The sequence below is a fragment of the Heterocephalus glaber genome, unplaced genomic scaffold (genome assembly GCF_053883595.1).
Source record: "Heterocephalus glaber isolate CG9 unplaced genomic scaffold, H.glaber_assembly_v1.0 deba00000281, whole genome shotgun sequence".
NCBI lineage: Eukaryota > Metazoa > Chordata > Mammalia > Rodentia > Bathyergidae > Heterocephalus > Heterocephalus glaber.
In genome coordinates this window covers 36,246,604-36,268,486 of record NW_028258139.1, presented here as the reverse complement: position 1 = coordinate 36,268,486, position 21,883 = coordinate 36,246,604, and the positions used below count along the sequence as shown (strand labels likewise).

Sequence of the window (21,883 nt, the reverse complement as noted above, 5' to 3'; positions counted from 1 at the left end):
GTGAACTTGCTCTCCCTGCACCATGGCTTTTGTTTTATCATGAGTTCATATGGCTCACATCCAGATTGCGCCAGGCTGAGCAAGGCCGCCAGTCTGCGGAGTTGGACAACCGGCTCTTCAAACAGGACTTCGGGGACAAGATCAACAGTCTGCAGCTGGAAGTGGAGGAGCTGACCCGGCAGCGGTGAAGAGAGGGCAGCTGAGCTGACAGGGGTTTGGGTGCTTGTCAGGCCAGACAGCCAGGAAGCAGTCTCAGGACCTTCAGCTGTCTTGGCACTGTCTTCCCTTGTCTTTTCCCTCGGGTTGTAGTCAGGACAGCTTTATGTACACCAGCCTTCCCCAAATCCTGTCAACATCATAGGAAAATAGCCGGACATGGTGGTGCATACCTGTAATCCCAGCACTGTGGAAGCTAAGGCAGGAGGATCACCATGAGTTCAAGGCCAGCCTGAGCTACACACCTGTATTTCCCCCCAAAATAAGACTGGGTCTTAGATTAATCTTTACTCCAAAAGACACAATAGGGCTTATTTTCAGGGAATGTCTTATTTTTCTCATGTTATTATTTTTCTTACATTTATTCATGTATAGAAATCTACATTTACTCAAATATAGTCATGTCATCTTCTTCTGGACTATCATAACTCTCCAAACCCCAGATTCCAGCCTGAATTTCTTATGACTCCATTTCCTGTAGAACCATGGTCCCAACCTCATGTCCAGCAATAGAGCTCTGCATAGATGAGCACATCTTGTCCATGTGAGCCTACTGCAGTACATCATTACAACACCCGACATACTGAATTATGAAGATTCATATTAGGCATAACCACATCTGTTCCTTATCAAATGCATATAGTATTCATGTGTTGTGTCTGTACTCCCAATTGGTCATTTGGCAATAGGTCTCAAGTTTGTTTACATAGGTGTTTGCCTCTCGTCCAGAGATGCCCACTTGGGTATTTACATATACTTAATTATAATTTATGTTATTTATTCTAAGTACTAATGTCTTTGTATATTAATATTATTATTTTATAATTCAGTATGTCATGTGTTGCACTGGATGTACTAAATGTGTCCATCTGGCTGACAAGCTTAACTGGGGCTTATTTTAGAGGTAGAGCTTATTTTAGAGGAAATGTGGTGAGTTTAAGGCTGGTCTAAATTACATGGTAAGAATAAATAAATAAATAAATAAATTACACGGTAAGACCTTGTCTCAGAAAAACAAGCAAAAAATAAAAATTAGGAAATTATAGCTCAGGGTTCTAAATAAACAAGAGGTAATAGCCAGCATAATGATAGTTTCCTGAAATTGTGCTATGTGCCACTTACATAGTCACTCTCAGTGCCTTCCCATCAGCTCAGTAGGTGATATTACTGTCCCTACTTTCCTGTAGAATTACGGCATGGAGGGGTTAAACATGTCCAGACGCACACAGTTAAACTAATAAATGGCAACACTGTCATTTAAAATCCTGTTTCTCTGACTCCAACCCTTAACTGGTCTCCCATGTTTTCTCTCAAATGAACTCACTTCTGTGCTGAAGCCACTGATTTCACATGGAAGTTGGGCACTGGTGGCCAAAGGTGCAGCTGGTACTAAGTACAGAAGTATAAGAGACCAGGGCCAGGGATTTAGCTCAGTGGTGCTGGCGCCTGCCTCCCAAGCACAAGGTCCTGAGTTCGATCCCCGGTACCAAAAAAAAAAGTGAGACCAGCTGCTTACTATGAAACAGCATATAATGTCTGTTGAATCATTTATAAATAACTCAATTATAGCAAATACTAATTGTCATTCAGGTCCACAATTCTTCATTAAGAGCTAATGTAAAATACTGATATTTAAATTAGGCATGGTGGCACATGCCCATAATCCCAGCATTCTGGGAGACTAAGGCAAGTGGATTGCAAGTTCCAGCCCAGCCTGGGAAATTTAATAGCTTAGTGAGACCCTGTCTAAAAAAATAAGAAAAGGGGCTGGAATGTAGCTCAGTATGGAGGTCCTGGGTTCAATCCCCAGTGTCACCCCTCAACTATATCCGGGCACATCTGCACACGTACACGCACGCACCCTGATGCTCAGAGATGACCTTCAGGGACCTTATGATCTTAAAGTATATGCTTAGTCATCCAAGAAAGATTCAGCATATTTTATGGTTCTTAGCATTATTGCTTTTATTACACTTCAGTACTTTAAAGCTTAGTTGTTTAAAGCTGGCAACTTTTTACTCAAGTATTACTGAACTTTAGTATTCTTTAGAAAATATGAATATTGGGCTGGGGATGTAGCTCAGTGGTTCCAGTGCCTGCTTTGCAAATGCAAGGACCCGAGTTCAATCCCCGGTACCAAAAAAAAAAGAAACTATGAATATAAAAATCCAATTTTTTCCTCCTTTTTCTTTCCACTTATCCTAGGAACCAGCTTGAGGTAGAACTAAAACAGGAAAGAGAAAGAAGATTACTGAACAATAGGAGCCTGCCAGGAAAGAGTTCGCACGAGCTGGACCCCAACTCGGTAATGTTATTCATTAACTTTGCTCACTTGTGGGGGCTACCTGGGTGGACACGCCCCCGTCTCTCGTGCTCACACACTTCATTGCTGTGGTCTGGAGAGCGCACAGCAAATGGGAGACGGAATGAGCTGAGGAAAGCTCAAATGCAAGCCTTCCTCTGGCACACTCTAACTTGATTTAGTCATTTCTAATGACTCCTTTGCTCTTCCAGTCTTTTAGAGATTATTGTGGTATCTTAAGAAAAATATGTGTTTCTTGGATCTTTCCATATATATATATTTTCCCCCCCTTGGGGTACCAGGGATCAAACTCAGGACCTTGCACTTGTGAGGGCAGGTGGTGGCACCACTTAGGTAAATCCCTGGCCTGTCTGCTTATATTTTTTAATAATACGGTATAGTAATCCCTCCAACCCTGAATTCCCCTTTAACAGAGTTTTCTCACATGTGGATTTCCTTTTCTATACCTTTCTCTTTAAGTCATGAGAATTTCAGTTTGAGCCTACTCAAAGAGGGAGCTAGGCTCAAGGAAGAGTTAGAATGTAGAATAATTTAAATAGAAGAGCCAGAAATGTCTACAGAACAGTCAAAAGGAGAGACGTCCAGCGTCCACAGACCTGAGGAGAAACTAAGACCAGCTCAGAACCTCTTTTGCACCGGGAAACTAGAGTCAGCCTCTTCAGTAATGAACTCGGAGAAGCAGGACATATTTTTTCCAATCAAAGAAATTGCCCTCTTTATGTGTATTATATATCACAAAGCATGACATAATTTTAAGCTTAAAATTTCTAGAGAGTGAGCTGCTGGTTAGCTAGAGAGTAAAACGTGGTAAATGTACCAGTAACCAGTGTGCCATAGCTGGGCATAGTGGCACACGCCTGTAATCCCAGCACTTTGGAGGCTGAGCTAGGAGGGTTGCCATAAGTTGAAAGCTAGCCTGGACTACATAGCCAGACCCTGTCTCAAAAAAATAAAATTTTCTTAACTATGCCACAGTCACTCTATGAAGCATACTGACTTTATTATTTTAGTTTAGTGAACATAAAATCTGAAAGACCTACAGAGATTTACTTAAAATTTTAGCCTACCTTACTTTGTATTTCCAAAGAGGCTTTAAGTCTCTCATTCCTGAATTGCCCTGTGTTAGGGCTCTAGGAAGATAAACATTGCACTGACCTCTCTTCCTTGATATTTGAGTAGTCTGAAAACATATCTTCCACTTTTGGAAGCAGATGGATGGGCAGCAGTTGAAAGTGGGTATGCGCATGTATGTGTGTACATGTGTAAGGATGTGTCCCTGTAAATTGCCCAGGCAGGTCCTGGCCACTGGGAGCATCACAGGCTGCAGCTTTGCATGTTGCAGAGGCTGTAGACACCGTGGCATTGGGGTGTCTAGGTGGCTGTCCAGAGGGTGACACGGTCAGTGGATATAGCCATGCCTGCTTTTCAGAGTTCAGTCAGGTGGGGAACAGGATGAATGGATATTCTGCCTAGGAAGTAAATTATCTTGAAGTAAATAGGATACATTTCAAGTAAAAAGATACATCCTGAATTTTACTAGAAATGTCAGGAATTAAAACTATCTACTCTATTATTGAAAATTCTATTAGAACAGTTAAGAAACTACTTGGAGCAGAGTATGAGGAAACATGCTTGAGATTTAGATCCCTTCCCTAATTAAGAAAAAAGACACTTAGCTCTATAGCCAAACTAAGGCGTTACAGAAGAAAATGTCTGCAATATCATCATTGTTCAGTACCCTGAATAATTAATAAACTGGATTATTTTCTTTTGGCAGGATGAGAGGCACAAAATTCAAGAGGAAAATGTTAAACTAAAAAAGCCCCTGGAAGAAAGTCCCAGGTGTTTGTTAATCAAGTATTAACTAAGATAAAGTCATTTTGGGGTGGTGGGAAAGAGGGAGATTTTGATAGTATGTTGGCATTGATACAGACCAGACACTGATTCAGCGTATTAATTTGAAAGACACTTTGAAGCAAAGTAAATAAATAAGCCATATAACATTTTTAAGCCAAACCTACTAGGCTATTTCAGAAGAAAAAAGGGTAATCAGGCTATTCTCTGATTCTTTTCTTGATGAATCCCAAACTCAAATTATCAGTTAAAAGATGATTTTTTCCTTGGGAACAGTGGCACACAGCTGTAATCCCAGCTCCTCACGAGGTAGGAGTGGGAGGATTATAAGTTCAAGGCCAGCCTGGGCAATACAGCAAGAACCTGTCTCAAAATTTAAAAAATTATAAGGGCTGGGGATGTAGCTCAGTGGCAGAGCAATTCTGGGTTCAATCTCATACCACAAAAAGAAAGGAAAAGGAAAAAGATCATTTCTCATCTGTGCTCAGTATCCCAAGAGAATGAAGTACAACTCAGACTTCCTACATCCCTAAATGTATGGAGTAGGACTTGTTTCCACCTCTGCACTCAGTTTCAGAAACACTAATTTGCCATATTGCTTACTTCTTTCTCTTTGGGGTCTCAAACAGGGTCACTTGGCTCCTTTTTCTTAACTCTTCATCACATTAAAATTTGAAGATTAACTATACGACATTGTGGAAAAAGCAGAACCATGGAGACAAGGGTTTGTAGGAGGGGAACAAATAGGATTGTAGAGCTGTGAATGGTAGCTCCCGTGTTGCACATTTGTCCTCACCCACAGACCCTGCAACTCCAGGTGTGAGCCTGAACTGTGTTGCTCCATCATTGTAATGAATGCTGATACCGGGGTGCCTAGGGTGCAGGAGTGAGCAGTCAGTCTCTACATTCACTCTCACTGCAGACTTCAAATGCTACAAGAGTATATCTAACTCGGTTGTGGTGGCACACACCTGTAATTCCAAGCACTCGGGATACTGAGGCAGGAGGATCACCGTGAGCTATATAGTGAGACCTTGTCTCAATAAAAAAAATTTTTTTACAGGGCTGGGGATTTAGCTCTGTGGCACCATCCTGCCTTGCAGGCGCAAGGTCCTAAGTTCGATCCTTGGTACCAAAAAGTATCTATCTGAAAAGGTGGGGCAGAAGTTGATGAGAAGGAAAGACACCACAGGAATTTGGAGAGAGCTGCATGGAGCAGGGCACCTGCTTGCAGGCTGAAGATGAGGCAGCTCACCTTTGCTCTCTATAGAGCATAGGCAGCTGCCAGAGCAGTAGTACCCAGCCCGCCAAGGGCTTACAGTGCAGGCATCCAGGCTAAGGAGCCTCCTTGCCAATAGAGGCTTTTCTTCTGCTCTCAAAGAGCATGGTAACTACATGTTCCCTAAACAAACTACTGCCTCTGTCATCATAGAGCAGCATAGGCACAGGAGAGAACTAAGAAGGATGTAACTCCCACCTTCCAAATGCCTTTCAGGGTCCACCTAGTTTCAAACTAAAATCAGCCTACTGGGACAGCCGGGAGTACGACAAATGAGAAATTCTGATTTAGGCCATGGTGCTTCCTTATACTGTAATCTGTACTGTGCTTGGCAGCTTAGAAAGTGTGTTTCACGTTCAGTTATCTTTTTACAAAAGCATGTTCAGCTGTTCCCACTTCATAGATGAGAACACTGAGGAGCATAGAGGCAACGTTGCCTATCCTCACTGTGTCTGTTTCTAACCCCTGTGTCTCTGCATGACATAATGAGAACGTTTGGGACCCTTCCCAGCCAGAACTGCAGCTGTAAAGCATTGCAGGCTTTCTGGGGTTGTGTTCCAGGCACATCTACATGTGTGTCTGGGGCTCACCCTGCCACTTGCACAGTAGGAGCCATTCTCACCCACTGCCTTTTCCCCAGAGCCAGGAGCAGGCCTTGCTTCTCGCTTATAGGTTCTATTCCATGTTGGGAAAGCCAGGTTACCTCAGCAGTCTCATGAAACATTTCAGTGGGAGTGCAGACTGGTGCAACCACTGTGGAAGTCAGTATGGAGATATATCAAAGAACTAGGACTAGAGGTCCCATTTGACCCAGCTATTCCCCTGCTGGGTATCTTCCCAAAAGAATTAAAAAAAAAAAAAAGAAGAAGCATACCCCAAGAAACATTTCAACCTGAAATAAGTTCTCATATGACATTCTCATTCATTCCCCTTTCCCTGATTAACTTGCTAGAGCTGTCATTCTAAGAATATTTGGGAGAGGAGACTAAAAGTCCAAATCTATTTGTAAATGGAAGCCATAATGTAGGTCAAGGATTAGACTCTAGTAATAGACTTAAAAGCCAAAATTTCCAAAATCTTGGCAATCAAGATTAATAATTACGGGGCTGGGGATTTAGCTCAGTGGTTCAGCCGCCTGCAAGGTCCTGAGTTTGATCCCTGGTACCGGAAAAAAAAAAAAAAAAAAAGATTAATAATTATGTTATTCCTAGCAGTACAAAAGAACCACAGTATTGCTTCATTGGCAAAATATATGTCTTCTAAGTATTTATTGGGACAATATAACTGGAAATATATTTAACTACTATGTGTTACTGTTCTTCCTTCTCCATTGTAGGCTGCAGTCTCACCCTACAGATGAACAGGTAACTAAGCCTCCTGTTTTAAAACATCTTGTAAAAATGAATGGAGTTAATGTTCCATGCCTAGCCAGTAAATAAGGTAGCACGGGAAGAAGATAAATGGGTATGGTTCTCTGTGCCATCCTTCTAACAGTGTCCTGAACAGGTATTGCCTCAAGTTCTCATATGCTGGAAAACATAAATGCTAACTTATTTTTTTGGCTTGGAAAAAGAAAATGTAAGCCAGGCATGGTGGCGCACACCTATAATCTCAGGACTCGGGACTGAGTTAGAAGGGTGGCCGCACCTTTGAGGCCAGCCTGGGCTACATAGTGAGTTCAAGGCCAGCCTGAATCACATAGCAAGACCCTGTCTCAAAAAAAAAAAAGGAAATATAAAATATAACTCCAAATCTATTTGTAAATGGGAATCATGTCGAGCAAAGGTCAGCTTTGAGCAGCTTTCTAAGTAAACAACAGTTCTCACTTCTTATTTGAAATTATCCCCAAAATACTATGATCAAAGAGAGCTCACTTCACCCCTCTTTTATTTAGCTTTTCCTTACATGGAATGGAGAGGAGAAATACTTTTTTAGTGACTTAGAAATAACTCAGCATAAACAGTTGAAAACACTTGAGAATATGAAGTCCCTGACTTATGAACAAGTTCCATTCTGGGAGAACATTCATAAGTTGGATTCTTTTGCAAGTCCAACAAAGTGAGTCTTACACACCTTTGACAAATAATTTTTTGTTGGGGAGGTGTACCAGGGGTCAAACTTGGGTCCTTGTGCTTGCGCAGCGGGCGGCAAAACCACTGAGCTAAATCCCCAGCCCCCAACACAAATAATTTACAGAATAAAATAAAACAAATGCAGTAGTCCCCCGATAGCATTGTACTACTACTGTGCACTCTTGCACTGTACAGTGAGCACACATCACAACTGTGACAGTATCCAACAAACACGTGAAACACAAACACATACCTCCGAGATGTATTCACTTCTACAAATGTCATATCGGTGAAAGTTCACAACTGGGATTTTCCCAAGTCAGGGATTTACTGTATAGTAGTATATAATAGTATGGCAACCTCATACTACTGCTACTAAATGCTACTGTGACTGAGTCACTCCTGTCACTTACCTGTGTGGATATAAAAGGGAGCCCACTCATTCTGGGCAGGAGGAATGCAGGTTTGAGCCCAGCCTGGGCAATTTAGCAAGACTTTGCTCAAAATCAGAAAGGACTAGGGAGGGCTGTAGTTCAGTATGAAAGCCCTGGGTTCAGTCCCCAGTACTGGGGAAAAAAGAAAAAAAAAAAAAAGCAGCAGCAAGGAGCTTACTGCTTTCTATTCTTGATGGCAGGGTGAGACCAGAGGGATGGCAATTCTGAAACTTTTCACTTTGTGCTTGTGTGTGCTTCAAATTTTTTTCAGAAGTAAAATCATGGTACTTTATTATAAAATTTAAGAGAGCTGGAAGGGTAATGATGGGATCATCAGAGTTGTGTTTAGGTGATAGGACAGCCTGAAGTTTGTTTCTTTAGTTTGCAGTAGTATGTAGTGTGGTTACAGTGGCTATGAATTGTGGGTAAAATGTGTATTCTGACAACGTCTCTGTGATACTTCGGGAATCTAAACACGCCCTGTGTGTGGTTTAGGGTCAGCTGCTGCTCTGCGGGAAGCCCCAGATGTGTCAGCTGTGCCAGGATGGCAGCCCAAATGTAACTGGTGAGCACGGTTGTCGTGGGTCCCTTCCCAGGGGCCTTGCCGTGCAGAGCACAGCGCATCCACAGCACCTGGCAGGCAGAGCCCAGGAGCGGCAGCCCCAGCCTCCTGTTCTTCTGTAGCTGGAGTATTTCGTGTCAGTGAATCCCTATCATTAGACATAAGTAACTGCATACACAATTTGCACCAAATAAGCACATGTAGTGTAGAAATGAACAAAGTATTTACTGAGCACCTACTATGCAGAGTGTGCTCTTCTGCATGCTGGAGAGATGATAATGAACAAAGCAGACAAAGTCTCTGCACTTGTGAAACACCAGGTCTTTGCCATCATCTCTTCGTCAGGACTTACAGATGAAGCACCTTTGGCCCGGTGTTGTTAGGTACATTTCCCAGCATTTCTCAAGTCAAAATGGAGAGTTAAGTCCAGGTTCCAGTCTGACTCTGGCTCCAAAGTCTGCCCAGCTTCCCATACTTCATCCTCATCCTGCTCAGAGCACAGAAGGGAGCTCTCAACACGAAACCCCTTGCTTTTCCCATGGATCCACGGATGTTGGCCTGGGCTTCTCCCAGTTCATTATAGAGTAGGCCAGGTAAAAATGAGTGACCCTAAGTGTGAGTAAAGAGCAAAATACAAGACAGGAAAGAGGAATCAGGAAGGTAGATCTTTTGCAGATGGGAAGGGAACCAAGAGATGTAGGGTAGGGGAGAACTAGTGCTGCTGGATGTGGTGGTACCCACCTGTAATCCCAACTACTCAGGAGGCTGAGGCAGGAGGATCGAAAGTTCAAGGCCAGGACTGTTTGCTCAGATACTGTCTGGCACACAGTGAAGAACATTTACTCAGAACTTGATTAGGCACTGGACAGCTGACCATATTTGGCCATTTCTTTGAGACAGAGCCTCACTTTATAGTTCTCCCTGGCCTGGAACTTGCAGTGAACCTCCCCCCACCTCAGCCTGGCATGCACCTCCATCTCTGGGTTATATTTGTCCATTTCTGTTCTTTTTTTAATAACTTCTTTAATATGACATCACAGCACACTATGAAGGCCCCAGTGTTTTGGTTGACATGGGGATGTGTATCCACATGAATAGAATGGAAACAAGTGTAATCTTAACCCCATTTCTTTTGGCAACCAATGTAAATACAAAGACAAATGGACCAATTCTCTGTATATTTTATCAAGTTTTTGAAGACACCATAGCAGTTTTTTTTAATAGCAGTTTTAAAACAAAGTTTACTATCTGTTAAAGAATTTTCAAATGAAATAATATGTTTAAGAGTTATACAGTGGTACCTCAGTTCACGAAATTGATTCTTTCCATGATTCTGGTCACAAACCAACTTGGACAAGAACCAAATCAAATTCAACAGTTAGGTTCAATGTTGACCTTATGGGGAAATTTGATTTGGTTCTTGTCCAGTTTGGTTTGCAGCCAGCATCATGGAGAGAGGTGAATTCATGAATCAAGGTGCCACTGTAATTTTCTCTTTATAGCAAAAGTAACTCAAACACAATAAATGAGGGAAATATATTTAACTCAATATTGTACTCATAACCTCCATATTAAGAAACAGTGTCTTCTGTAAGATGAGTACAACTCTTTCCTTCCCATGGAGATATGAAATCAAATATGGTGTCTTCAACTGCTTATAAAAGGGGTTAAATACAGAACAAAAAGCTTTTGTTGTGAATTAGGAAAACAAAAGAAAAATGAACCCAAAAGCCAGGAATGGGGTTTAAATGATGTTATTATACGCTTGAAGCACTTTCAAAAATTTGTAATTTAACCAGTTGTTCAGTAACTTCCACAAGAAATCAGGTAAACTGTAGTGCTCTAGTAACTGACCTGTTATTCACATTGGCCGTTTCTGGCCTGTGTATCCATTGCCTTGCTCTTCTGCTACCCATTGACCCTCCTCTCCTTGCAGAATGTGTGTAAGGACTGCAGAGGGACCTTCTGCAGAGCCTGCACCGCAGAAGTGCTGCCTCTCCCTGACAGTGTCCAGCCCATGTGCCTCAGAAACCCCTGTCACAAGCTGCTCACACAGGAGTGTTCCAGCAGCCCATCCTAAGGCTGGCAGCCAGGACCATCTTTCTCCTGCTCTCAGGATCCCTAACACCCATCCTCAGAGTCCACAGAGCTGACAGGGATGACTTCATAAACCAGGTCCAGAGAGGAAGGCATCCTTGGGGTGCTGAAAGTTGTGTGCATTTTCCCTAATGACTAGCTCAATGAAAGTTCTGGACTGAGCCTTTCTTTTCGATATCAAAACAAACACAATGTGCAGGGCTTAGTTGGAAGGGCTACTTTTATGAACAGTGATGGTAACACTGGGGTTGATGTACTACAATATGTCCAAGCAGACAGGAATCAGGCTGGAGACATAGCTTAGTGTAAGGCGCTTGTATAGCATGTAGGAGGCCTGGGTTTCCTCCCTTGGGGAAAGATCAAAGTAGAGACGAAAATGAGGTGCTGCTATATGTAAACATTATTTCCTCTTCACCCCCATAACTACCTCTTAAAGTACCTCTGCCAAACTGTGAATCCACACTCAGGGAGAAGAAAGTAAAGAGTAATATAAATCTGAATGTATTAAGAATAGTGTAATAGAATTTCAGGACCAGAATTTGCTGGTCTTGGCCTACAAGTATTTCATTAGCAGAACAGGAAAGAACTTGTATTTTTCTCCTTATGGCTTCAAACCTGAGTCTCTGCCCCTTCCAGAATCCTCGACTACAAAAAAGCCATCGCTCTTCCCCAGACCCCCAGGTCATGATGGGAATTTATAAGGAGTTCAGAAGGAAGTTTGTCTTCTACAAGTAAGAAGTGCTGATGAAACCAAAGTTAAGTCAGGTGTGGAGCACAGTAAGTTGAATTTGTTGATGGCTGAGAACAGTAGCTCAGTATGTATTAAGTGGTTCCTTGAATGAAAAATTCTTTATTTTGAGCTAAGAGTCAGAGCTGGTTGACAGGTTGTTTTGGAAAGGATAACACTCAGACATCTCTCAGTAAGAAATCCTTTGGGAACATGGTGTGTTCAGGGCACTTCAGAAATGGTAAATGCTGTCTTGATTATGTTACCAGTGTCTGGGTTGTTTGGTTCCAATTAGGACCTTAAGAAGATACAACTTCATAACTGGTTTAGAAATTGGGATATAAATACCCTAGAGCGACCGGGGATTTAGCTCAGTGGTTCCACCGCCTGCCTCATAAATACCCTAGAGCATCATATTATTTGGTAAAATGGTTAAACCTGTGAAAAGCTTGTTCTGTAAGTCTGGCCTGTTACTTGAAGCTAAAGTTTTAAGAGTACTAAGGGAAAATAAATTAGTAATTCTGACCTAATTTTACTGTCTTTTTTTCCTTTGCGAGCCTTTATTCTCCTTATTTCTTGGTCACCTACATGATCCAGAGCTGTTGTAGGTGCTACGTATAATCAGGAGAGCAAAACCCAAACAGGACACAATGGAATTATTATAATTAGCAAGGAGGTAGCTCTATAACATGGAATATAAGGAAAAATAAGTAATTAATTACTTGAGATCTTAAAATTACATGTATTTAGCCTTTTTTAAAAAAAAAATTAAAACTTCAAAGATCTGTGGTTATTTTGCCCCACCAAATATAAGGAGACTTAAGTCATGAATACTTCAACTTAATATTATGCTTAATCTTTCTTTTAAAATGTGCTTTCCACTGTTTATAACAGCATCAACAGAATGAAACAATAAAGAATAAATTAAGGCTGTGGATAACTTGTACACTAAAAATTACAAAACTTCGCCACGCAAAAACCACACCATGAATTCACATGGACTGAAAGGCAATACTGTTAAAACTGTCATTGCCACCCATAGCAATCCACAGAGTGAATGCAATCCCTTTAAAGAAACCTCAGCCACTTGGGAGGCTGAGGCAGGAGGATCACAGTTGAGTTCAAGACCAGCCTGGGCTACATAGTGAGACCCTGACTCAAAAAAAAATCTCAACTTTTCCGCAGAAATTTTTTTTTAAATCCAAAAATTCATGCAGATAGAATCTCAAGGGAGCCCCAAGTACCCTTGAAAAGGAACAGCAAAGCTAGCAGTCTCAGTACTTCCTGGTTTCAAAACTACAGTGACCACAGTTTGTAATAGCTATAGCTTGGAAACAGCCCAAGTGCCCATCAGCTGGAAACGATAAAAAAGATGTGGTTTTTTAATAAAATGCAGTACTACTCAGCCATAAAGACTGAGAAGCTAGAGACATTTATAGCTAAATGGATGCATACTGAGGCCATACTCTTAAGTGAAATAAATAGGACACACGTGTAAATACCAAATAGTTGCTCTAGTGTGAAAAACAAAATGTAAATAAGGATCAAAAGGATTAATAATGAATAATTGATACTTTGAAATAGGAAAAGGTCCAAAGGGGTGGGGCGGGGGGGGGAAAGGAAAGAATGGAAAGGAAAAATTATGAGAAAAGAGAAAATGGAAACGAAGTCTATGTAAATAGGGAAGGGTGGAGGGGGTGAAAGGTGCACAGGTAATGGGGAAAAAAATAAAAACCAATATACATCATGTACAGGTACAAACACCCAATGATAAATGTAAACATATTGTATACCTAAAATGTACCAATAAAAGAATTTAAGGGAAAAAAAACTACAGTGACCAAATCAAAATGGTACTAGCATAGAAACAAAAGTAAAGTGGAATAGAGTAACCCAGAAAAGAGCCTTCAAGTAGATGGGCAAATAGTTTTCCACACCACTCAGTGGGGAAAGGACACTTTTTCCAAAAAAGTTGAAAATATTGGATAGCCACATGTGCAAAAATGAAGTTGGACCCACATACCATAAACAAAATGGATCCAAAACCTAAATGTAAGAGAACTCAAACTCTTAGACAAACTTAAAACCTAATGAAAATGAGCAAAGTACTTGAAAAGATATTTCTCCCCCAAAAAAGATACAGATGCTCAATATACATGTGCAAAGGAACCCCACACCAGTAAACGTTGGGGAATTGCAAATTAAAACCACAAAGAGCCTGAACTGGTAGTGCACAACTGTATTCCCAGCACTCTGGGAGGCGGAGGCAGGAGAATCACAATCATGGCCAGCCTAGGAAACTAACCAAGACCTGTCTCAAAAAAATGTATAAAGTGCTGAGGAGGTAGTTCAATGGGTTCTGGCCCCAGTAGTGCAAAAGATAAAAGACAAAACGTATTTGCAAAGACTTGGCAGGAACTGGAACCCATGTTCACTTAGTAGAAATGTAAAATCACACCCGTAGATAGTAGATAGTGATTTCTTTTTTTAAAAAATGACTGGCAAGTCTATTTCTGGGTGTATGTCCAAAAGAATTAAAAACCAGGTCTCCAAAATATTTGTTGGGCTGGAGATGTAACTCAGTATAGAGCCTGGTGTGTGAGGTCCTGGTCTTGATAATCACTGAGGAGGAAAACTATCCCTGTGTTTATAGCAGTATTCCTGAGGGCCAAAAGGCATTGTCAGTGCACTAGTGATGGGCCAACAAAGTGGTATGTACTTAAGATAAACACAATTCAACCTCAGGAAATGCTGCTACCACATGGCTAGCCCTAGAGGACTCAGAGAGTGATATGGGCCAGTCACAGGAAACGTGTGCCACATGATCCCGTTCGTACCCAGAGGAGGCAAAATGACAAAGTAGGACTGTCGCTGCAGGGGCTCGAGCAGAAAGGACTCAGCAGTTCCTAATTGATAGGTGGAGTCTCAGGAAGGGTAGGGAACTATGGTGCTAGATGGTGAGGCCAACTGAACAGCAATGTAATGCACAGTGCTACACAACTCGGTTTTGGGGATTTTTTGTTGAGTCAGGGTCTCGCTGTATACTCCCGGCTGGCCTCAAACTGACAGCAGTCCTCCTGCCTCAGCCTCCCAAGTGCTGGGATTACAGGCATGTGCCACCATGCCAGGCTCAACTATATTTCTTAAAGGGTTAAAAGTTCTATATGCATTTTACCAGTTTTTAAATAGCACTGTCTAGATTGATACAGAAAACATGCCTGCATGCACACTTGGGTTGTCACATCTGTGGTCCTGTTGCTGTCAGTGCAGCACCATATGCCAAAGCAGCACGCACACTCAATGGACTGTCATCCCAGTACTGGGTTCAAGCCCAGGCCTTCGTACAAGGTGGGCCACTGCTCTGTCCTGCGCAGCAACCCCAGCTCTTCATTTTTTATTTACCTCAGGCTCCCCTACCTCAGCTGGGATTACAGGTTTGTGCTACCATAGATCTTGTTTTCTGATACCATCATTCAATAAAAGGAAACCTAGAACTCCTTAGAGAGATGGCTGATTCCGGGTCTGGAGTCTCCCAGGGTGTGAAAACGAGGAGTCAGCTGAGAACTCCCAATGGCCAGAAATGAAAACATGTGCGCAACAGTGAATGGTGCAGGACTGTAACTGAGTGTGAAACATTTGTACTGAGAGGAACACCCGAGTAATGGAGAGGCAGCCCCAACTACACAGCACAATTCCACAGAATGCACATGGATTCCCTCTCCTTGTAGGTAGGTCTCAGCAGAAGTAACTGTGGCAGCCTGGTCAGGGGATGAGTGTGTGCCCATGCTTGCGAAGCCATGCTGCTGACGGGCACCCTTGATGTGTCCTGGGCCTTCTTCTAACCCCAGGCTGAGCAGAAGCAAGAATAAGACATCCTCATCTGTGAGGGGGTCTACAGAATGTCTCCTAACAGCTGCCAGTCACCAAGAGCAAGTCTGAAAACCTGAGGTCATCGGACCATCTAAGGGGAATAAGGGGAAATGACAGATAAAGGCTGTGTGGGATCCTAGAAGGAAAAGGTATTTAAGAAAAAGCTAAAGCAGGTTGGGGATGTAGATCAGTAGCACCACACCTGTCTCTCAAGCACAAGGTCCTGAGTGTGATCCCTGGCACCGAGGCGGGGTGGGCAGGGGAGACGCTAAAGCATTTAGGTGGAATTTAGCCATCTACCAACACGTGTTCCTTAGCTGTAACAAACACACTGTAATTTGTTAACAGTAGGCAGAATAGGTAAGATGCATATAGGGACCTCACCAACCCTGCAACATTCTTTGTACCTGAAACTACTCTAAAAATAGAAGCTTAAGCACACACCTGTAATCCTAGCACTCTGGCGGGGGGGGGGGGGGGGATCACCAACTATGACTCCAGCCTGGACAATTTAGCAAAACCCTCTCTCAAAATTAAAAAAATAAAATAAAAGGCTGGGGGTATACAGAATGACTCCTGACAGTTGTCACAATCACACACAGGCCCTGGGCTGTCCCCAGAACAAAAAAAAAGTGCTTTCATACTCAAACAACTATCAGTCTAACCCACTAGAACCTGACTGAACTCCCTAAACAGTCTGTTTCCAGAGATCTGAGAAATTTTTTGGGTTGATAAGCAGATCATGATCTATAGCCAGGATATAAAAATGTAAATAAAACTCTCAAGCGGTGTCCTGACCATCACCAGAAGGACCTTGGTATTCTAAGTATGGCCCAGTGACTTTGAAGGTGCTCAGAGCCACTGCCCATGACAGCTTTACTTCCACCTCGCTCACCAGAAAACGTGGGCCTCCTTTTTAAAGAATTGTATTTCAAAAACATAGTAAGTGTCCGTTTGACATGTACTGAAACTTCTCAAATAATCTAGCCTAATATACTCCCCCAGTGTTCTCCAAGTCGGGTCTGAGTAGAAATATGCCACTGAAGGCTGGTCCACTACCGAGGTCATCTAACACCTGCTGCCAACTCCACCACCTCTGTGGTACCTGGACATGTCAGTCAATACTCAATGGGAAACCGAGTTTCGGACAGGTCCACGTGTAGAATAACAAACCATGCAGACAACTTACCTTGAAATGTAAAATCAGCTGAAAACTAGAACTAGTAAGCAGTTCTAAGCGTTGCTGAGGATACTAGATCCCTGAGAGTTAATCACTGAGAGGGGTGGAGAGATAACTCAGGCCTCCTCTGGGCAGAGAATGCTGTGTGATGACAGACACGGCACCTTACCACTTGGGGTGGTACTTTATGGCAGAGAAGTATAATTCACACTAATTACATGGTTTACCACAAAGGAAACATTCTTACAAATGAAAGGTTAAAATACCATGTCACATATGTCCCCCAATTTGCATTTTTTCTTCCAGCTTTTAAAAATTTATTTTTTAAAATTAATTTTATTGGTACATTTTAGGTATACAATGACATTACTCATTGGAAATCTGCAGCTTTAAATAATCTCTCTTGGTTCTTATTTTTTCCCCATTCCCTGCCCTCCCTTCCACCCCTCCATCCCTCCCTATTTACAAAGACTTTGTGTCCATTTTTTCACTTTCTCATATTAATTCCACTCCCTTCTTTCCTTTCCCCTACCCTCCCCACTACCCCTTCCCCTTTGCCCCTTTTCTTCCTATTTCACATTATCTATTATACCTTTTAGTCCTTATTTACTGCTTTTCACACTAGAGAAACTATTCAGAATTTACACACTTGTGTCCTATTTATTTCACTTAAGAGTATTGCCTCAATGTGCATCCATTTAGCTATAAATGTCTCTAATTTCTCATTTTTTATGGCTGAGTAGTACTCCACTTTATTAAAAAAAAAAAAAACCACATTCTCTTTATCCAGTCTCCAGTTGATGGGCATTTGGGCTGTTTCCAAGTTTTAGCTATTACAAATTGTGCTGCTATGAACATGGGTGCACATATATCACTGTGGTATGATTCTTTTAATTCTGGGGGAAGATACCCAACAGAGGAATAGCTGGGTCAAATGGGACTTTCAGTCCTAGTTCTTTGAGGTTATCTCCATACTGATTTCCATAGTGGTTGATCCAGTCTACACTCCCACCACCAGTGCAGCAAGGTTCCTCTTTCCCCACAGCCCCACCAGCATTTGTTATTGGATAATTTCATGGTAGCAACCATTCTTTCTGGGGTGAGGTGGAATCTCAGCATTGTTTTCATTTGCATCTCTCGAATGACCAGTGATGTTGAACATTTCTTCAAATGTTTATTTGCTATTTCTACTTCTTTGTCTGAGAAATGTCTGTTCATTTCAGATGCCCATTTTTGGACTGGGTCTTTAAATTTGGGAGGTCTGATTTTTTTAAGTTCTTTATAGATTCGAGACAGTAGACCTTTGTCTGAGGAACAGCAGGTGAAGATTTTTTCCCAAATTATGGGTTGTCTCTTCACACTGTTGGTAGTTTGTCTTGCTGGGCAGATGCTTTTGAACAAGAGATTCCACGTGTTGAATGTTTGTGCTAGTTCACGGGCAACTGAGGTTTTGTTCATAAAATCTTTTCCTACACCAATGTCTTCAAGAGTTCTACCTAACCTCTGTTCCAGCTGGTTAAGTGTTTCTGTTTTAATATTTAGATCTTTAATCCACTTCGATTTTAGTTTAGTGCATGGTGAGAGATACAGGTTTAGTTTTAATCTCTGGCAAGTTGAAATCATTTTTCCAGCACCATTTATTAAAAAGGCTATCATTCCTCCAGTGAGGGTATTTGGCTCCTTTGTCCAAGATGAGGTGGATGAGTGTCTGGAGTTGTTTCTGCATCTTCTAATCTGTTCCACTGGTCCTCAGGTTTGCTTCTTTGCCAGTACTATGCTATTTTTATCACAGTAGCTTTGTAGTATAGTTTCAAGTTGGGGGTTGTGATACCCCGTCATGTCTCTGTTGCCTAGAATTGCTTTTGCTATTCTAGGTCTCTTCTTGTTCCAAATGAATTTTTGGATTGTTTTCTCAAGGTCCATGAAATATGCTGCTGTAATTTCAAGTGGGATTGCACTGAATCTATATAGGAGTTTTGCAAGTATGGCCATTTTCACTGTGTTGATTCTTCCTACCCAGGAGCAAGAGATGTCTTTCCATTTTCTGATATCATCTTCAATCTCTTTCAGTGTGCTATAGTTTTGAGAGAAGAGGTCTTCGATTTCTTTTGTTAGGTTGATTCCTAGGTATTTCAGTTTCTTGGATGCTGTTGTGCAAGGAATTGTTTGCCCTATTTCTCTCAGTGACTCTGCTGTTCATATAGGGGAAAGCTACTGATTTTTGTGTGTTGACCTTGTATCCAGCTACTCTACTGAATTTGGTTATTAAGTCTAGAAGACTTTTCGTGGAGTTCTTGGGGTCTATGTAGAGTATCGTGTCATCTGCAAATAATGACGATTTGACTTCTTCATTTCCTATCTTTATTCCTTTTATTTCTTTCTCTTGTCTAATTGCCGTGGCTGTTTCCAAAACTATATTGAACAAGAGTTGTGATAGTGGACATCCTTGTCTTGTTCCTGATTTCAGTGTGAAGGATTTCAGTTTTTGACCATTTAGTATGATATTGGCTGTTGGTTTTTCAAAGATGGCTTTTATCAGATTGAGGTAGTGACCATCTAGTCCATTTTTTTATAGAGTTTTTATCATAAATGCGTGTTGGATTCTGTCAAATGGTTTTTCTGCATCTATTGAGATGATCATATTAGTTTTGTCTTTGCTCTATTGATATAGTGTATTACATTGATTGATTTGCGTATGTTGAGCCATCCCTGCATCCCTGGGATGAATCCCACTTGGTCAGGGTGTATGATGTCCTTGATGATCTTCTGGATTCTATTTGTATCTTATTAAGGATTTTGCATCTATGTTTATTAGTGAGATTGCCCTATAGTTCTCTTTTGGGGTTGGGTCTTTCTTTGCTTTGGGGATCAAGGTGATGCTTGCTTCCAGGATTAAATTTGGGAGTATTGCTTCCCTCTCAATTTCATTGATGTGTTTAAACAGTAGTGGCAGTAGTTCCTCTCTAAATGTCTTGTAGAATTCGGCAGTGAAGCCATCAGGACCTGGGCTTTTCTTAGTTGGTAAGTTTTTAATTATGTTGTCAATTTCATTGATATTGGGGTGTTAGAATTTCTGTATCTTCATTCAACTTTGGTAATTCGTATGTATCTAGGAATCTGTCCATTTCTTCTGTTTTCCATCTTATTGGTGTATAGGTTCTCAAAGCAGGTATTGATGATCCTCTGGATTTCTGCTGGGTCCATTGTAATTTCACCCTTTTCATTGCTAATTGCATGGATTTGGGCCTTTTCTTTCCTCTTTCTGATAAGGTTGGCTAAGGGTTTGTCAATTTTGTTGATTCTTTCGAAGAACCAACTCTTGGCTTCATTCATTTTTTATATCATTCTCTTAGTCTCCATTGCATTGATTTCTGGTCTGATCTTTATAATTTCCTCCCTTGTATGAGCTTTGGGTTTTGTCCTGCTCTTCTTTTTCTAGAAGCTTGAGGTTCAGCATCGGGTTAATTGGGCTCACTCTGTTTTCCTCATATGTGTATGCACTGCTATGAATGCCCCTCGTAAGACTGCTGTGTCCCATAGATTCTGATAGGTTGTATTGTCATTGTCATTTAATTGAAGGAACTGTCTGATTTCTTTAATTTCCTCTGTGACCCATTGGTTATTAAGAAGTTGTTCAATTTCCATGTGTTTATTAAATTCTTGCAATTTCTTTTGCTACTGATCTCCAATTTAATTGCTGTATGGGCTGATAATATACAGGAGCTAACTTCAATTCCTTTGCACTTACTTAAACATGTTCTATGAGCAAGTATGTGGTCTATTTTGGAGAATGACCCATGTGCAGCTGAAAAGAATGTGTATTCTGATTTTTGTAAGGTGGAACACTCTGTAAACATCTGTTAAGTTCATTTGTTCAAGAATTTGATTGAGTTCTAGTATTTCATTGCTTATTTTTTGTCTAGTTGATCTGTGACATTGGGGTATTGAGGTCCCCCACTACAGTTGTATTAGTGCTTATTTGATTTTTCATGTCCATTAGTATTTGTTTTATATAGCTAGCCACACTAGATTTAAGCAGACACTTCACAAAAGATGGAACAGAGACAACAGTTGAGACATGAGAAGCAGCCTATCGGGTCATTGCCACTGATGGGATTTAGAGCACCTGGCCCCTCTGCTCCCTACAGAGTAGCTCCATCCTCCTCCTCCAGTTCCTCACAAAACCCCAGTTTGGGGCAACTGCCCTTCAGGCCTTCACCACAGGACCTGGGAGCGGGTCCACAGCCTGGCAGGAGGGACTACCACAGCTCTGCCTCCTTCCTAGGAGCCAGCGGCTGCTCTCAGTCCTGCTTCAGGGCAGCCTGCTGCTCCACCCCTCCCCACCCCAACAAGCCCTGCGGCAGTACCCAGCCCTCCCACACTTGCTCTGGGCCGGGATGGAGAGGTATCACACTGTTACAGCCATCTGGACACAGAAACAGACATGGATGGCCAACCAACAAGCAGGGGTGCCAAGGGGTCATGGCACCCCCCACCCCTTCGGCAGCACAGGACACACTGGCCGGCCTCTGTCTCCCCACAGGAGTCTCTCTCCTTGGAGCTCAACAAGGCCTCCTGAGTCCTCTCCCCTTGGGGCTGCAGCGAAACAAGATCATAAAGACAAAGGAGCCTAAGACAGGAGGAAGCTTCCCTAACAATGCTTCCCCCATAACAAACAGGATGCACAGCGAATTTTCACAAATCTGGGAAGACAGAAATGCCTTTTTATTGTATACAAATAACAGTGCCTTCACTCCATTCCGCAGTCTCCCTCTGCCAGCAATTCAATCTGCCCCATCAGCAGCCACTTACTCACTGGCGAGAAAAGTAACCCACTAACACGAGTGGAATATACAATTCATGATACTGGGCCTGCTTTGTACTGAGGGTCAGGCCTCTACAGTGAGGTACTAAGGTACCTCCATTGAACAGCTATGTAGCTTTTGTGTGAGCTTTTTTTGTGTAGCTTTTTCTGAGACAGGGTCACACTATGTCGTTTAGGCTGGCCTTGAATTCACTACGTAGCCCAGGCTGGCCTCAAACTCAACGGTGATCCTCCTGCATCAGCCTCCTGTGTTCTGGGATTACAGGTGTGCACCACACCTGCCTGTGTTCTTACTCTTTTCTTAGGTGTGCAGTGAGATTCATTACCTGAAAATAAAGTACTTGCAAATGAATAAACTCCTCACCAAGCCCAATAGACCCTACAGTTCTTTTCCACAGTAAATAAGACCCCAAAGCAATCTATGAAAGGGAGAGAAAAAGATGA

The 21,883-nt window shown here is 42.0% G+C and overlaps 1 protein-coding gene across 17 annotated transcripts in view; it reads left to right on the top strand.

Moving 5' to 3' along the window:
• Positions 1-20,290, top strand: part of Rufy3 (RUN and FYVE domain containing 3) — a 107,302-nt gene extending 87,012 nt beyond the window's left edge. For 4 of the 17 annotated variants that reach the window (XM_087188428.1, XM_087188424.1, XM_087188419.1 and 1 more), the window contains exons 13-17: positions 65-184; positions 2,422-2,521; positions 4,317-4,381; positions 7,009-7,036; positions 8,674-12,089. In XM_087188428.1, the coding sequence (XP_087044554.1) occupies positions 65-184; positions 2,422-2,521; positions 4,317-4,381; positions 7,009-7,036; positions 8,674-8,862 (502 nt within the window). In that variant the 3' untranslated portion in view covers positions 8,863-12,089. Of the gene's footprint in view, positions 1-64; positions 185-2,421; positions 2,522-4,316; positions 4,382-7,008; positions 7,037-8,673; positions 12,090-16,439 lie in introns of those variants that run through there. The other 13 variants (XM_021249819.2, XM_087188456.1, XM_004871730.3 and 10 more) reach the window with 10 other exon arrangements.
• The last annotated feature ends 1,593 nt before the right edge of the window (positions 20,291-21,883 follow it).